This window comes from Alosa pseudoharengus, unplaced genomic scaffold (genome assembly GCF_046254945.1).
Source record: "Alosa pseudoharengus isolate Yale_2024_CS ecotype anadromous, Long Island Sound unplaced genomic scaffold, YU_APseudo_1.1 YU_APseudo_1.1_scf_17, whole genome shotgun sequence".
NCBI classification, from domain to species: domain Eukaryota; kingdom Metazoa; phylum Chordata; class Actinopteri; order Clupeiformes; family Clupeidae; genus Alosa; species Alosa pseudoharengus.
In genome coordinates, this window is record NW_027468640.1 from 9943225 (window position 1) to 9961688 (window position 18464).

The window sequence follows — 18464 nt, forward strand, 5'->3', positions numbered from 1 at the left end:
GGGTGGGGCAGAGGCGTACAAAGCTTTTTAAAAGTGTGAGTGTGTGTGTGTGTAAATGGGTGTGTGGGGGGTTCTGGGATAGGGAAGTGTGAGTGTGTGTGTGTGTGTGTGTGTGTGTGTGGGGGGTTCTGGGATAGGGAAGTGTGAGTGTGTGTGTGTGTGTGTGTGTGTGTAAATGGGTGTGTGGGGGGTTCTGGGATAGGGAAGTGTGTGTGTGTGTGTGTGTAAATGGGTGTGTGGGGGGTTCTGGGATAGGGAAGTGTGTGTGTGTGTGTGTGTAAATGGGTGTGTGGGGGGTTCTGGGATAGGGAAGTGTGTGTGTGTGTGTGTGTGTGTAAATGGGTGTGTGGGGGGTTCTGGGATAGGGAAGTGTGTGTGTGTGTGTGTGTAAATGGGTGTGTGGGGGGTTCTGGGATAGGGAAGTGTGTGTGTGTGTGTGTGTAAATGGGTGTGTGGGGGGTTCTGGGATAGGGAAGTGTGTGTGTGTGTGTGTGTGTGTGTGTGTGTGGGGGGTTCTGGGATAGGGAAGTGTGTGTGTGTGTGGGGGGTTCTGGGATAGGGAAGTGTAATAATCCGGCCGAATTATAAAAAACTCCCTGCAGTGGCGGAGGTGTTTTTTGAGAGAGACTGCAGACAACATTAGCGGGTGAGAATTTTGGAATTCTGGCTGCTAAACACACCATTTTGATGCAGTTTGGGAAGGACAGACCTGAGCAAGCAGCGACCTGTGATCAAAAAAAATAGGGTTGTTAGTAGGGCAATTTGTCTGGGTTTTGCCAAAATGTCCATTCTTAGTATGATATATATATGAATACCATGATGTAACATTGTTTAGTGTTTCAAAGGTTAGGGGAACGTATGAAAGGTCATTCTATAAAGGTTCCCTAAAGGTTGCAATGTTAGGGGAAGGTTCCCTAAATTTTGCAACGTTAGGGGAACGTTAGAGGAAGGTTCCCTAAAGGTTGCAACGTTAGGGGAAAATTCTGGGAACGTTCAAAAACAAATGTTTCTAGAACATGAAGAGAACTTTCCATGGGAACCATGGGACAACCAAAACCTAACCTTCAGGGAACATTCCCACAGCCAAAAGGTAACGTTCCCAGAATGGTCTGGGAACCAAAAATTGTTAGCTGGGCCTCTTCTGTGTGCCTGATGTCACATGTAGGCCTACATTATCTACATGCAATTTCACTGCTTGGAGCACAACCATAGCTTTAGGTGAAAAGAGATGCAGATCATCTCACTAATTAATTTATTTGTGCAAGCACATGGTCTGAGTTCACTCCAGCGAGACAAGTAAAATGAATGTTTTTAAAGCCTAATTTTGAGGTGAGGCTATAAGCTCATGTCTTTATCACTGGGCTATTAATGCATAGACCTAAGCTATATGTAACTTTGCCTTAGTAACAGAATGTCCCGCCTAGGGTAGACAACTGAATGACTAGACAGAGGCTGATTTACCAAAATACAAAAAAAGATTTTATTTACAACCACTATTATTTTCAAGGTTCTGAGCGGTGATTTTCTCACAAGAATTAGACAGCAACAGGCACCCCACACAGACATTCAAACATTGTAAAGAAAATAAGAAAAGGCCATTTCCCACCCTAGTGGCAGGCAAGGGAAACAAAAACAAAAAGGGGGCAGCTCTCTACTATAGCCACTGCTGAGGGGCGGATACGGGTATCAGGCCAACCACGACGAAGTGGAGGCATAAGGCGTAGTACCCAGACTGAACACAAGGGGAGGATCTATGGGACTGTAAAGCAATTCACACACACTAGAAGAAACTATTCCATAAGCGTTTAAATGGGAAAAATTACTTTTCTACTCACAATGGTGATACACCTCAAAATGGGCACACAATGAACCCAGTAACTTCTTGATACTATAAATAGTGCAATACACCGCAAAATGAGCAAGCTGATATATGCACACACACACTGTGAATAGGCTAATGCAGGGGGAGGGGAATAGTTGAAGAGGTCAGATCTGGATATCACGGACAGGTGACTCTATACAGTAGAGCTACACAAAGAAAACCCAAACAAAACATACAATTTTCCACAAAACAAAATAACAACCTTTGGGTGCACTGTTACAAAGTGGCCAGGGGAAAACAGTGATTGACCGCTTTATGCTGACGTTCGAGGGAGCGGAGAAACAGCACACCTCCTGAAATAGACCAGCACAGAATTACATCAATATATATGTAAGAAGTCCAATATAGTTATACTCAAAACCTATACACTGGAAGCATTTTCTAAAAACCAACATGCCACTAGTAAGATATGCGTTCAATACAAAACAAGTAATTGGATACATAATCAATCACAAGTGACATACAACATTCAAAAGAGCTACTTAAACATAATCATACAAGCAGTAAAACCAATAAATGAATATAGTGAGCATCTGGGGTGACTAGGCAAAGGGTAGGCAACCAACAATACATTCTAAACGAATGCCTACCAGGTTCGGGAACTTGAAGGATCACCACAGTAAGACAGCCAGGCCGTAGGCTACAGAGATGAGGTGCGCTACCGGCACAACCGCATGCAGTCACTAGTCGCAAAAACACCCAGTTGAGCTGCAACAAAATACAACGTGTAATAAAGCTATGCGTCACTGAATCAGTCACGACGACAGAGGTAAAGCAACACTGCAATACTGGTTGTGATTACCAGGATTAACATCCCGCCAGTGTGAATGTATGTTTATACTGCTACAATAAGTTGCCGTTGACTGAAGGGAGGGACAGCAATGAGAAAGCAGACACCAAACAATTCTCCCAGCAAGACAGCACAGGTGAGCTTTCGCAGGGTCATTAATTTAAAAAGACGAATGCCCTACGTCAGGTAAGCCTCGCAGCCAGGTGAAGGCGGAGCATAGGCAGGGATCTTGGGACATGTAGTACACTTGTTCTACCCGTTACATACACCCCAATTTTCAAATGTCACCGTCCCGGTGACAGGACCAACACTAAATCTAATGTGTATTTTGCTCACCACAAGGTCATGCTACCTTAAATTAAGGTTGTCACTCCATCACCAGGGCTTTGGAGGCTAACCTGGTTGATGGCTGTCCTGGTGGTAGCCAGCAGTGGAACAGGTTGAACGCCTTACTTCTAACCCGAGACTGGGACCTATAACAGTGTGGCTTGAGGGATGGGCCGGATTAGTAATGGGGGGCCTTAACTCTGCTGCTGAGTGGGGGAGCTTACTTAATGAAAGTGAGTCAGTTGATGATGAAGGCCCTTCTTCCACCAAGTCCCCTGGCCCCACACTAATGTAGTCCTCTTGGGGTTCTGAACCAGTTTGGGACATGGGATATGTATGTGTTGGTATCCATTAAGCTACTATACTGCATTCATCCTCGCTGGATCCGTCCTCCCCTCCTTGCTTCTCCAGCAGTCGGTTGGTCTTAACCTCTGGCGGCACTGGGATGTCTGGGCTGCTGGGGCTGCCTGGAATGGGCTTCAGCTCAGAGCGGTGGAGGTTGTAGCATGGTTCCCGATCTCGCTGTGGCCTAATCTTGTAGACTCGGCCTCCAGTGTCCAGGCATTCCACCACTTCAAAGACAGTCGGGTTCCAACAGTCCTGGATCTTGCAGCGCCCTTGAGAGTGGCTTCTTCGGTACACCAACGTGCCTGGGGGTAGTAAGGCGACATCCTCAGAATGGTGACGGGTGCGATAGGCAGCTGCAGCTTCCAACTTATCCTTGGCATTGATGTAAATTGCCGCCAGATGTTGTTGGTGTCTGGTAACCCAGTCCTCCACGTCGCCCCTGGCCGGCTCCTCATCCACCCTTCCCAACAAGAAGTCTACTGGTAACCGTGGTTTCTGTCCAACCATGAGTTCGTATGGAGAATGGCGAGTTGATTGGTGTATTGTAGTGTTGTAAGCGAACAAAAGTTCTGGAAGAATACGGGGCCACCTCCTCTTTTTGTCCGGCGGCAACGTCCTCAGCAGATCGTGAAGCGTTCGGTTAAATCGTTCGCATTGTCCGTTACCAGCCGGATGGTAGGGGGTGGTCCGAGTCATTGTAATTCCATAAAGCTGACATAACCACCTAAGCAACTCGCCTTCAAAATTACGGCCCTGGTCAGAGTGTATGCGCTGGGGTACCCCCATAGGTATAGAACCATTTCTCTGTGAGAGTCTGTACTAGGGCTGGGCGATATGGCTGAAAACTGTATCACGATATAACAATTTCATATCAGACGATATCGATAATTATTGATTTTTAAAAAAAAAAATCTATTTCAGATAAGGACCAGAAGGGGAAAAAAGTTAAATTTAAACACTTTTATTTTAAACTTAACTTTCCCCTTTATTCACCACAGTTATCAATCAAAGCAAACAGGGAAAAGAAATAGCAACATAATCATGAAAATCACTCAAATAAATAAATGTGCACTTAAGTCTGAATGAAAAGCAGCACTGGTTGAAGCCTAGAAATATTGTAAACAAAGTAGCTTAATTTGCTAGTTTATCATAGTCTACTGGTTAGACTGTTCAGTTTCCCCACGTGAATACTTTTTCTCCTTGGGACAGGCCCGTTTGAGTCTTGGAAAATACTTTTCCATTTGCATCGCGATTGAGATTATTAGAATTTAGCAGTGAACAGTTTTGAACAAATTCATTTGAATTTGAATTTCATTTGAATTTCATTTGAATTTGAACAAACAGGGTCAACAGATCAGCATGGCAACGGATGGGGGCAGCATCTATAGCAGACACCAGAGCAGAGTTGGTAACTGCCCTCACTCGATCGGCCACAGCCGGCATAGCGATGCCTGAGGTAGTTAGGGCCTGTGATGGAAGTGGCGTCTGCATTACGATTAGCAGTACCTGGCCGGTAGTGGATTTCGTAATTGAACAACGCCAGTTGGTAGACCCACCATTGCTCGATGGCCCCTAGTTTTGCAGTTCGGAGGTAACTAAAGGGATTGTTGTCAGTGTACACTGTAAATTTCATGCCAATCATATATTGCCTAAATTTTTCTGTCACTGCCCATTTCAGGGCTAGGAATTAAAGCTTCATACTGCTGTAATTTGACATATTCCGTTCCGCTGGCCGCAAACCCCGGCTGGCAAAAGCTATCGGCCGACATTGCCCATCGATCTCTTGTGAGAGGTTGGCTCCCAATCCTTTGTGGCTGGCATCAATTTCTACTCAGAAAGGTTGGGTGAAATCTGCAAAGCCCAACACTGGAGCACTCACCAGCCTTGTCTTAAGTTGTTGAAATGCCTGCTCGCAAGTCTCATCCCAATGTTGCTCTAAGGGACCCGGTACCCTGGGGCCAGGTTTCTTTCTGCTCCCTTGTAACTTCCCCACTAAGCTGTGTAATGGAGCCGCTAATCCAGCAAACCCCTCCACAAATCGCCGGTAGTAAGAAGCGAAGCCCAAGAAGGACCGAAGCTCGGTAACATTCGTAGGTCTCCTCCATTCTGACACAGCAGAGAGTTTTTCTGGGTCCGTGGCAACACCACGGGCGGAGATGACATGGCTGAGGTACTTCACCTCAGATTGGAAGAAGTGACATTTTGTTAACTTAAGCTTAAGGCGATGTTGTTGAAGCCTGCTAAGTACCATTTCTAGTCATTCCAGGTGTTGATGGAAGGAGGTGGAGAATACCACGATGTCATCTAAATAAAGGAGCAAAGAATGGAAGCTTTTATCGCCAAAAATCCTTTCCATCAGACGTTGAAACATACTTGGCGCATTGCATAATTCGAAAGGCATCCGATTAAATTTGAAAAGCCCACAGGGCGTGCAAAACGCGGTCTTGTCTTTGTCCTTTTCAGCCATCGGGACCTGGTTGTATCCACTCGCCAAATCTAAGGTGCTAAACCACTTAGCTCCAGTCAATGCATCGAGGGACTCTTCTGTTCTAGGCAAGGGGTATGCATCTTTATGAGTCTTCACGTTAAGCTGCCGATAATCTACACACATACGGATACCACCATCCTTCTTTTGCACTACTACGATAGGGGCAGAGTAAGGGCTACAACTAGGTCTAATTACTTTTTGCTCTAATAGTCCCTGGATATGATACTTCACTAGCTCGTACTGGGAGGGAGGTAACCGGCGATATCGTAGACAAATTGGGACATCATCTAATAGGGGAATGGTATGTTGTACTAAAGCGGTGCAGCCCAAATCGGTTTCATCCTGACTGAAGGCATCTTGATACTTCACTAACTCCTGCTCCTCTAAGGAGGACAGGTCTGGCCATGACAGTTGGGAGAAGTCAGGCAGAGGTGTACTCTCCACCCCTATGGACTGAATCAAGGCTACTTGTTCATCCTCCTGGCTTTGAAAGTTGAACTGTATTGGGCACCTAGAAGGCTGAGTCTGGGCCATGTGAAGTTCACCCAACATGGTCTTGGGCCATAGCCACTTATCCTGACTACCGACATTTACTACTGGCACATTAACTGTTCCATGGGCTACTGGGAGGAAAGCAGAAGGAATGAGCAGGTCGGCGGGTAACCGATTACCCCCAGGGGCCAATGGTTCAAGCAGAGCGGATGACAGGGTGGAACCTAAGCCTTGATGACAGACTGCTGGGACAAACCTCAGGGACCCTGCTGGGATCAAGACCGCTGGGCCACGTCTAACTCTAACCGGACCCACCCGGCCTGGATCCAACATGCGGTCAAAGTGTTGATATTCTGAGAGTGCATGTACCCAGCCCTTGCCTGCTTAGCGAACATTGGAGGACTGAAAAAGAGCCTGACCATGCTGAACAAACAGCTCCTGGTAACAGCTGCTTATTACATTCATGCCAAGTAAGCCGGGGATGCGTCTCTTCTGGGCTTGAGTGGTCAAGTCGTGAGTGGCTGTTACCACCAGGATGCCCATCTTTGGGAGGACCTTGCCCAGAATTTGAACTTCCAATTCAACATACCCACGGTAAGGTATTTCTAAGCCGTTGGCGCCCCTCAGGGTGAGCCTGCTACATGGTCGTAAAGGTGTCTGAAGGCGGGGCTGCAAGTGCTCCTCAAAGAACTCCTCTGTGATGGTGGTCCCCATAGAGCCGGTATTCAAAAGACAAGTTACGGCCAACCCCTCTACTAAGACTTCCACCACTGGACAGTTACCGAGAAGGTTCTGAGATGTTTGCTGATCGTTGCCCAACATGACCCCTTCTGATGCCTGGGCTGTGGCATCAGAGGGCACTAGTTTTCCGATGGTGTTGTGGCAGGCGTGGCTACCCCCTCTGCTGGTGGCAAGCCTTGCAATAACGGACGCAGCGTGGTCTGGCAAACCCTAGCCAAATGTCCAGGCTGGTTACAGCGCATGCAAATGGGCGTGCCGTCTAGCTGGAATCGAGGCTGAATAGCAGGTGTGCGTGCGCCACTACCCCCTCGCCTAAAAGAGGGATCTAAACGTTGATGGCGAGATGGGGGTGCATGGGTATTGGGCCCTGAACGTCCCAAGGGTGGAGGCGAGTTTAAGCGGTGCATAATGGCATCTAGTTGGGCCTGTTGCCGAATGAGGCACTCTTTTAGTTCACTCAGGTTGGTGGTAGGTCTGGCTGAGATGATGTTAAGATCAGCGTCACACTCAGTTGTTCCTTGGGCACTGCATGAATAGGCCCGAGGCCTTGGCTTGTTAGTAAGCTCCCCCTCATTAACCCAGCGTAAGGCTTCTTCCCGTATGTCAAGGAAGGAAGCATTAGGGTGAAGGCGCATATGGCGCCGTAGTTCTCGCCTTAACATGTTATCCTTGACATGCTCAGTGAACTGGTCTCTTAGGACAAAATCAGGGTTGGGGAAACATGACGGGGATTTACGCCTAATCATCTCCATTAAGGACATTAATACATGCGAATACTCGCGCAATGACTTGCCCTCTAATTGCTGTCGCTGAAAGAATTGTTACTGTAAGGTAATGTACGACTGAGTGCACCAGTACGCATCAAGTAAGATAGCAAAGATTTTCTCCGGTTCATCGCACTCACTGGTCGGTCGAAACTTAACCTCCGCCTTTGCCTCCCCATCTAATAAATCAAATATAAACAGTGTCTTTTCTGAACGAGACATAGGTCGGACTCCTAATGAGCGCCGGGCCTCCTCTATCCACTCCTCCACCCTAAGGGGATCCTGAGAAGTCTTGCCGCAGAACTTGGGGCACTTTCGCTCTCTAGGCACCAACACATAACGCCCTGTCATGGGAGGGGAGGGGGGTTCTAGACCTGGGGCAGAGGGAGTTGGAACTGCCGGCTCACCTCCAGATTCGTCACCATTTGAAGGACCTGGATCAGCAGGAGCTGGCCTCCGGTTCACTGTCTCTCTAAGCTGTTGATTATCTGCTTGGAGTTTTGTAACATCTCCATCAGTGTTTTTACCAGGTCTGCCAACTGCTCATTAGACATAGTAACGCATCACTGCAAAAAAAACAATACAAAAAAAACAAAAGCAGAACAATGCAACTCAAAGTACCACAGCAGTCACACGGTTCAACAGACACTTCACTAGAGCAAGAATGTAGAGAAGACTGTACAAGAGGTCTTCTGTCTGGATTCGGGATACGATATTCCTCCTGCGGCTCAACCACTGTTTTCCCCCAAATGCAATAAGGTATTAATGTAAGCTTAAGAACAATAAACTAACTGGATATAGTCCGCCTCCGTGACCCCGCTCGCAGCGCCAATTGTAACTTTGCCTTAGTAACAGAATGTCCCGCCTAGGGTAGACAACTGAATGACTAGACAGAGGCTGATTTACCAAAATACAAAAATAGATTTTATTTACAACCACTATTATTTTCAAGGTTCTGAGCGATGATTTTCTCACAAGAATTAGACAGCAACAGGCACCCCACACAGACATTCAAACATTGTAAAGAAAATAAGAAAAGGGCATTTCCCACCCTTAATGGCAGGCAAGGGAAACAAAAACAAAAAGGGGGCAGCTCTCTACTATAGCCACTGCTGAGGGACGGATACGGGTATCAGGCCAACCACGACGAAGTGGAGACATAAGGCATAAGGCCATATAGCATAGCATCCACATTTCCTAATATGCAAACTTCTCATCCACAGTGTTTGTGTTGACCTTTCTTCTACCAGAGTAGTTTACTACATTGAGAGGAGGGTTGTGACGTGAGTCTACTTCACAGACACCTGAAATGCAGTGGAAGACATGGGTCTCCTTCATGCAGACACAGCCTCTTGTTGCTTAGGAACACTCACACTTGCGTGCACACTGGCATCTCTGCATCAGTATTGCAATAGTGGGCCATGTACGCCAAGAAAAGGATGGGCAACAGAATGGTCTCTCTCTCTCTCTCTTTCTATCTCTCAATCTCTCTCCTTTCTCTCTTTCTCTCTCTCTCTGACCCTGTCATCAGAGTCCTGAGACCCTCTGTGTTGTGTTTTAATTGAATTCCCTATTCGAAGACGGACATTACCTTATCGGAACTCCGGGCGTTGCCATGGAGACGTGACTCATAATAACTCTTTTGCGCTTCTCGATGCCAGCTCGCACTGATCTCGCTGTGATGTTTCGCGATGACGGCTATATGCACTCGCGCCTGTCTGTTTGCCAAACAGTTTAGCACCATGCTTTTAAAGCTGGTCTGCCCATCTATCTGACAAAAAAGAAGGGAACAAAAGACACACCACATATAAAAAGAAAAACAATGTGCTGAGGGAGGCATTATCCCACCGAATCCACCTGTTTTTCACCGTAATCTGGGAAGTGTTAGTTCTCAGTGAGGTTTCAAAGAGAGATAATTGGGCTGTTGGCTTGGCGGGGAGGCCTGCATTGTTTTGTGTTTAGGTTCAGCAGTACCCAAGGGCTGCCACTGTGGAAAGACGTTGCTTTCTCTCTCTCTCTCTCTCTCTCTCTCTCTCTCTCTCTCTCTCTCTTTCTGTCTCTCTCTCCCTCTCTTTCTATCTCTATCTCTCTGTCTCTCTCTCTTTCTGTGTCTCTCTCCCTCTCTTTCTATCTCTTTATCTCTTTCCTCTCCTCAGTCTAGCAGTGAGGCACTGGCCGCCATCTGTTGCTGTTGTAATGAAACAGTGTCAGATAGTAAACAGTGATGTGCAGTCAGTGCTGGCCCTGAGCCAGACACATCTACTCGCCCGAGGCATATACCCCATCTTGTGTTAATCATGGAGGTATTAGATAGACCAGGAGAGAGTGAGGAACTACCGCCCTCATCCATTGCAATGGCTGTTGTTAGGCTAGCTGCTTCAGGGATAAATATACTTAATTAGCTGCTGCCGTCTTTAAAAATGTTGACCTACATGTGCTCACTTCCAGCCTTATTTCCACACACAAGCCAATTAAGTACAACATTATAGATGGACACAAATGATGTCGTCCAAGTGGAATGGCTGATCCTCCCAGCTTGAAACAGTAAGCTCATGGGAACAATCCACTAATCCACATAGACAACATTTTTTGCGTCCACCAGTAATGTGGAATCTAATTGGCTTGTTTGTGAAAATGTGGCCGGACGTGAACACCTGTTTGCAGCCATTTTGAATTTTGAACCCTCCAAATCCTGACACCCCCCCCCCCCCCGGTGTGAGGACAACCCAATTAAAGGAGTGCTAAACTATCCCTGTGGAGGGAGCAAATCCTCATTACTGTTCCAAAAATGATGTATAGCAGCCTATTTACCAGGTTTAGCAGTATTCTGTAATGGTGTAACTTGTGTTCGCGGTCAAATGTGACCGATTGACCGTTCTTTTCTCTCAAAAATATTGTTAACTTATTCTGACTACCATGAGGCTCCTTGACTTTGATCATTTTTATAACAATTTGAGTGTTTTATTTAACTTTAGAACACCCATGTGTATTTCTGGTGAAAAATGACCGCCCATTAGAAATGAATGGGTGAGAAAATGGTCAGTGCATAAAATTGAGTCCAGGCACATACTTATTGATCAGATGGACTGTATATGTGCTTCTGTACATTAAAACACACACACACAAACACCCTCACACCCCTCTTTGCTGCTATGCCAGCCCCCACTGGAACCTTTCCCCAATAGAATCTTCCCCTTTCTGACTTGCTTGGCCTCAGGTCAATGAGGCCTGCATGCCATAAATAGCAAATGGAAGTTCAAAACTGGTTATATTCAATAGAAGTTGATGCAAATGTCTATCACAACATTAAATGATAGTATGTGTGTTACTATGGATTTCTAACAAGTTATAATGTAGCGGTCATTTTTGACCGGGAACACAAAACTACATAAAACGAACACAACAGGAGGGTTAAGCACTTGGAATTACAATTACTGACAAAACGTAAAGCACTTGGAATTACAATTATTGAAAACAAAAACACACAAAAATAATTGGGTATTCCATTTTTTATTTGAAGAATAATAGTTTAAATCATAATTGATTAAAATCAAACTATGTCACAGGTCCTTTTGTTGTTTTGTTTTGTTTGTGACCTGGTGTGAACATTGGCATTCTCTATGCTATCATCTGGCTCTCTGAACAGGCTGGATCATGGAAAGCTTTTCCTACTACAGCCATGCCTAGGTGACAGTCAGCGGGGAACAGTGATGTTCCTTTCATCTGAAGCACTCTGTGCACTTGTCTTCCACCTTTCGAATGTTATTGTGTAAAGGGCAACGGTGTTACATAAAACCAAAGCAAGGCTTCCCCTTTTGTGTGGCTAAAAATAACAACATCAACTGCAACCATACCTGCTGGAAAATATGCCTCCTGACAACCTTGAGCATGTCACTTGACAAGAGACATGACACTGTAGCAGACAATTTTCTAATCCTGATGAGTTCAGTTGTCAGATAATACCGATGTTGTGAAATGTGAGATAACCATGCAAGGATAGTGTGATTTTCTAAGTAGGCTAAGGTGATGCTAATATAGTCATTCACTCCAGGTTGACATCTCACCTGTCAAAACCTGACACTGAAATGTGTTCAACGATACCCAATAGCTAGGCAAAAGAAGATAAACAGAGACACGAGCTCAAAATGTAAATGGTGAAAATAAGCATATGATGTGCTACAGTTTCCAATTATGGTTCTCTTGTAATGCAGCTAATCTAAAGTAAACCAAATGGACATACCATTCAGCAACGTCTTCAGAAGCTAAAGAAAGAAATTAAACGCAATATTGACGTGTGGGCCGAATCTCATTACAAATCTTAATCAACCAGTTTATCGCACGAAACTAGTGGACCGGGAGTTTCAGACTACTGCATGAAAGTGTTGGCGATATTATCATTAAATTGCCCTCACATTTCTAGAATGTCTTGAGGGTTATGGAGGTTGAATAATTTCGAGTAGGCCTAGGCTACTACAGCTGTTAAACCTCATAAAGACTGAGTTTGGTCAGCCTATTAATTACGCAACACTGAGTTAGTAGAGTGTTGAAGGTAACACCAGTTGTGACTGTATACCACGGATTTTCCACCAGAAGCACAGCGGCAATCTGGCGAGGGTCCTTCTCTCGCGCCTTTTATGATCAGCCACTTGTGGGGAAGCTGACATTGCGCGCCGCTTTGGTCTCCTCGCGCTTTTCTGTGTCTCTGACTCACACGCACTTCCCGAGGACGCCAGGACTGCAGCCCTAGCGAGGCGAGGCGAGGCGAAGCTGTTGCCTCATTAGTGAGTTAGCACCCAAGTGCTGGATCCAGGTTTGGGCTAGTCGCCGCTTTTAGCGCTTCCTCCGGCAACTGCTGCCTGCAACCCACTCTCCGAGAGAACCAGTTAAGAATTCAGCTGCTGCCAGCACTTCATTAGGGGCTTTAGCGTCCGGATTGAATTAGAGGAGAACTCTCAAGTCTCCATAGTTGGCTTTCTTTTAAATCCCCAATAGCTTGCCATTCTAATTGGTGTGTTAAGGAAATCGCCACAAGAGCAAATGTGACTCACAGTGACAATGTAGGTTATTGGCATTTGACGTTTTTCTTGACATTTCAATTAGAGCTATTCTCGAAAATAAATCAATCGTACCTTGGTTATTTCCTTGGTACATTTCATTACACGGTGATGCAACTGATTATTTTAAGGAGCTTATCTCATCACTCTTTACATGATTAGGCCTAATGCCTTAATGCAATAAAACAGGACCTTGCCGATTGCAGTTGCCTGTAGATAATTTATTCTTTGTGCAGAGAGACTGAACACTGGGATTTGTCAGAAAAGTGTCCTATTGTCCCATTGGCAGCGCGTGGCAAATAGCTGGTCTCTGTGGTGGTCCATTACGTCCCTAATTTGCAACAATCCCAAGAGTGAACAAGACAAGCGCTTTTATCTTACTTTAATTATTGTTCTTTCACCTAGGGCATCGCAGGCTAATCAATCCCTCAATGATCCGGTAGCGCCGCCAGTGCATACTGCGCGCGTGGGCAGTTGTCTCCTCTACGCAGACGTCTGTTTGTTTTAACGATCTGGGAGGACCACGCTTTTTCACGTTAGCCCCAAAACCTGCTACCAGGGTGGCCAGGTGGAGGGAGTACGGGTAGGCAAGGGACAAACTCCCTGCTCTTCCAACTCCGTAATTATTTTAGGGCCATCATGAATAATTAATGTAAGGGAACGGATTATTTGCCTGCCTGTACCCATCTCCAGTATCCACCTGGTGCCGTTTCCGTAAGCAGCACGGGCATGTGTGATCCGAGGCTAGCATTTTTTAAATGAAAATAAATTTAATTATTAAAAAATATATGTTAATTAAGTTCAGTATTATTTGAACTGCACAAACATCGACATGTACTGGACCATGCAGCCCCGTTCAGTTCCTGCTTAAACCTACTGTATTTTTTTTTATCACCATTACGCATAAGTTGGTGTATCCTACCATTACCTTAACTTCTGCAGTAATAACATGTTTTGTAAAAACAGGTAGGTCTAGGCTCGATCTTTTTATTATTTGTTTGATACAATTAATGCTGAATAAGTTATACAAAACTGATCCCCAAGCGACTCTAAACCTACACTACAGGATTAAACAAAATGCGTCGCTCTAATTTGAACGATAAAAACTGGATGGATATTCCAATCCAGACTCAAGTGTGTGTATCTGTGTGTGTGTGTGTGTGTACGTGTGTGTTTTCCTTCTCTTTTGCGCATGGTCTGTGCGCGTACGCAGCGGTGGGTAACGTGACTCTGCCACGGGATCTGAGCAGCTGCAGTTATAGCGCTCAGTGAAGCCAACAGAGCAGCAGCTTCTATGGAAGCAGCGCCCACAGCATAGGATAGTATGGTCAGGGGCAGATGTCTCCTTCAGCGAAGCCTCCTTAACACATGAAGCCAAGTTTCCTGCAAGAGACGCCGTGGCGTTGAAGGGGGCACCGGCGCATGTCCACGGTTCAGCACGCTGGACAGCGCTCGCACGAGTTCCAAATTGGCAAGACTTTCCGGAGTTAATTTCTACACACTCGGAAGGATTTTTACCACTATCAACGAAAACAGAGGAATTAACAATGCAGGTGATACATATTATTGTAACATCAGGCGCACACACACGGCAAGTGTAGTTTTAAAGTGAGAAATGGACTTGGCGGAAATACTTCTTGCGTTGTTCATCGTTGTGGTCGCGATTGTCTCGTTGTTGTCCAACTTGCTGGTGCTGCTATGTTTTGTCCACAGCACCGAGATACGCCGACAGGTGCCTGGTATCTTTACAATGAACCTGTCTTTCTGCAACATTCTCATCACGGTTTTGAATATGCCATCGACGCTGGTGGGAATTATTAAAAACCAACAGCCTTTTGGGGATTGCCTGTGCCACGCCGTTAGTTTTCTGGAGACTTTTCTCACTGCCAACACCATGTTGAGCATGGCTGCACTGAGCATTGACCGCTGGATTGCCGTGGTCTTCCCGCTGAGTTACTCCACCAAGATGCGCTACAGGGACGCGCTCGTCATGGTGTGCTACGCGTGGCTTCACTCCCTCACATTCTCTCTCATCGCGCTACTCTTCTCCTGGGTAGACTACAGCCACATTTACGCATCCTGCACTTTGCACCTCAGCGACGAGAAGGACGAGAGCGCACGGATAAAATTCACTGTGTTCACAGTTGCTTTCCATGCCAGCAGTTTCATGCTCTCGCTACTTATCCTTTGTGTCACTTACTTAAAGGTGTTACAAGTTGCCCGATTCCACTGCAAGCGGATAGACATCATAACAATGCAAACTCTCTTTCTACTTGTTGACATTCACCCGAGGTATTCATTTTTACCGCATATTTGTATGTAATCTAAACTATTATTTAATCTGTAAAGACATGCTTGCTGTAGCGTGCTTGTAGTCGCAAGGTAGGCTAATAAAAAATACTTGCGTCTTTTTTGCATGTGGCTCTGTTAACATACCTGCGTGCTGCGTGTTTTTACAGTGTCAAGCAGCGCTGCCTGGTCGAACAAAAGAGGAGAAAACAGCGCGCCACAAAGAAAATCAGCATTTTCATCGGGTCGTTCATCATCTGTTTCGCTCCATATGTGATCACAAGGTGAGCAAGATGCACAAGAAGATATACCTAGCGCACTGCAAGCTGGTAGAACAGTTATGCAGTTTACATATTGTATGTAAACATCTGCTGTTTGAACATGTACTGTAAAATGAATGCATAATGGTAGAGCTCTAGTTTGGTCGTGACCCCGATATCACAGCAAGGTATGAAATGATTCAATGAAACCATTGCTCATTTGGCAATCCCCTAACTGTTTCTAATTATGGGTTCATTGTTGTCAAGCCCTCATGAAGGTGGGAGCACATGACTCTGTACTTCTAAGAATAGTCTGTGTTGATAAGTGGTGCTCTGACATAAAGCCAGAGGCTGGATCAAGTGGTCTCTCTACTATTTTTACGAAAACAGCACATTTTTGACATGTGAGCGTGCTGCCCCTCCCTCTCCTCCATCACTCTTTCCTCCTTCCCACCCTCCTCTCCTCTCCCCGGTCTCCCTGCTGTCTCCTCTCCTCTTCTTTGTCCTCCTCTCCTGTCATCCCTTGTCTTCTCATCTCTGCCCCCCTCCATCTCAGACCTTGTCTTTTTCCCAGTTCTTTTTTTGCCTATCCTCCTTACTTCTTCTCTATCCACCACACCATCCTCCTCTTCCCCTGTTTATACCCCCCCCCCTCATCTCCACCACCTCTTCCATGTTTATACCCCTCTCCTTCCACCACCATCCCCACCCACCTGTTTATTCAGAGAGACATCGTACATGCTCACCTGTGTGTGTGTGTGTGTCCTCCTACCTGCTGCTGCTGTTGTTCAGTTCTCTGTGTTGTGTGTCTCATGCAGCACAAACCTCTGACCAAACTTAGCACAATATAAGACAATGTATCCATTAATGTATTACTTGGATAACTGACATTTGAAAACACATATGAGTGTATCTGGTTTTGTTTTGAACATAGATGTATAGATATAGTAAAAAAACATTGCTCTATGACATGCCAAGTTCTGAGTGCATAGGCCAGATGCTGCCTGCCTCTGCCCACATCGGGCCTTATCGTTAAATTAGCACATAGCACCTTGTGTGAGAATGGGGCTACACTCTAAAGATCCAAGATGCATTGAGACATTCAGACCCAATGTATTGCTTACACACAGAGTCTAGAATTTATGTTAGAAACCCTTCTTTTCAACGTAACCTCTTGTTAGACTTGGTGGTTATCTGTATTTGACTCCTGCCCCTGCCCCTGCTCCTGCCCCTGCCCCTGCCCCCGCCCCCACCCCCACCCCCCGTCTCTCACCCCCCTCGTGCCCTCTCTCTAGGCTGGCCGAACTTTTGCCGTTTGTCGGCGTTAGCCGTCACTGGGGCATCGTGAGCAAGTGCCTGACGTACAGCAAAGCCGCGTCGGACCCGTTCGCCTACTCGCTCCTGCGGCAGCAGTACCGCAAGGTGCTGGTGTCGGTGGCCAACAGACTACTGCGACGCGACCTCTATCCGTCGTCCGGTCCCAACAGCTCACTGGACACGGAGAACGACTACTGTCTCCAGAGGATCAGCTAAAGGAGCTGAGAGAGGAGAGAGGAGGGGAGGGGAGGAGGTGCCCATCTTGGAGCAAAGCAGAGGAGATAGGAGTGGAGGAGAGGAGGAGAGGAGAGGAGTGGAGGAGTGGAGGAGAGGAGAGGAGGAGAGGAGTGGAGGAGAGGAGAGGAGGAGAGGAGGTGCTCATCTTGGAGCAAAGCAGAGGAGAGGAGAGGAGGAGAGGAGGTGCTCATCTTGGAGCAAAGCAGAGGAGAGGAGTGGAGGAGAGGAGGAGAGGAGGAGAGGAGAGGAGGAGAGGAGAGGAGGAGAGGAGGTGCCCATCTTGGAGCAAAGCAGAGGAGAGGAGTGGAGGAGAGGAGGAGAGGAGTGGAGGAGAGGAGGAGAGGAGGTGCTCATCTTGGAGCAAAGCAGAGGAGATAGGAGTGGGGGAGAGGGTGGAGGTGTCCGTCTTGTGATGACAGGCCAGTGGCATGGACGCTCGGATGTGAAAATGGAAACTGTGATTACCTGTGAAGTGCCAGAGAAATGACTGTGAGACGGAGTGAAAGAGAAAGAGAGAGAGAGAGAGAGAGAGAGAGAGAGAGAAAGAGAGAGAGAGCGCTGTTGGTGTTCACACTAATGTGCCCTTGGCAGATGTCTGAAATCAAACATATCGGCAAACAAGGAGACAAGATCTCAGAGGTGTGGGTGATTCACTGGACACAATTTACATCCAGGCAAACACACACACACACACACACACACACACACACACACACACACACACACACACACACACACGCACACACACACTTGCTCTCACTCAAATATGAAAACACCCACACAAACGCACTTCTTGTAGGGGGAGACGCATACACATGTGTTATGACTCATAAGCAGACATTACTCTGTCTCTCTCAGATACACACAGACACACAACACAAAATACTCACACATACACACACGGGGGGGGGGGGGGGGGGGTGTTATGGGCAGAGAGTAAATGTGTCACACTGAAGCACCCGGCAGCTTGCTAAAGAGGAGGAGGATGGAGGCCCGTCCTTTTGAGTGACGCAGCTGAGGAACGGAGCCGCCGATGCCACCGCCGTCGCCGCCACAACCTCAGACTGAGACCAGAGAGCAGCAGCTGTGTGTGTGTGTGTGTGTGTGGCTCTTCTTCTTGGAGGTCAAACACTAGTAGCCTAGCCTCACCCTCCTCACTACAGGGAAGAACAGATAACGGGGAAATGGGTATCTCGCACACCGAGCGAATGTTTCAGCCAATTAACTGGCGTTGTGTCACAGATAGCAGCAAGAGCAGCTTAACTATGGTGGCATGTAGCTAAATGTCTACGTGGAAATATGTGTTTACTTCTATCAATGTTCCTATGGCCTGTTTGGGAAAGCAGTCATTTCTGGAGTGATCTTCAGTATTGAGCTACCTTGCAGTTGTTCATAAATAGTGTCAGTCACTGGATATTAAAAATGATTGCACTTTGCTATGAATTATGAATGACCTGTATAGGTAGGCCTACAAA

The 18464-nt window shown here is 46.5% G+C and overlaps 1 protein-coding gene across 1 annotated transcript; it reads left to right on the forward strand.

Annotated features, from left to right (window-relative positions):
• Positions 1–14501: 14501 nt before the first annotated feature.
• On the forward strand, positions 14502–16968 carry gpr78b (G protein-coupled receptor 78b). Its single transcript, XM_076289627.1, has 3 exons — positions 14502–15178; positions 15346–15459; positions 16731–16968. The coding sequence occupies exons 1-3, from the start codon at positions 14502–14504 to the stop codon at positions 16966–16968; spliced, it is 1029 nt and encodes a 342-aa protein (XP_076145742.1).
• The last annotated feature ends 1496 nt before the right edge of the window (positions 16969–18464 follow it).

Excerpts from the sequence above, each read along its gene's own strand:
- gpr78b (XM_076289627.1), top strand. The coding sequence starts at position 14,502 with ATGGACTTGGCGGAAATACTTCTTGCGTTGTTCATCGTTGTGGTCGCG. Across the intron at positions 15,179-15,345 it reads CTTGTTGACATTCACCCGAG|TGTCAAGCAGCGCTGCCTGG; the intron begins GTATTCATTTTT and ends GTGTTTTTACAG. Across the intron at positions 15,460-16,730 it reads GCTCCATATGTGATCACAAG|GCTGGCCGAACTTTTGCCGT; the intron begins GTGAGCAAGATG and ends CCCTCTCTCTAG.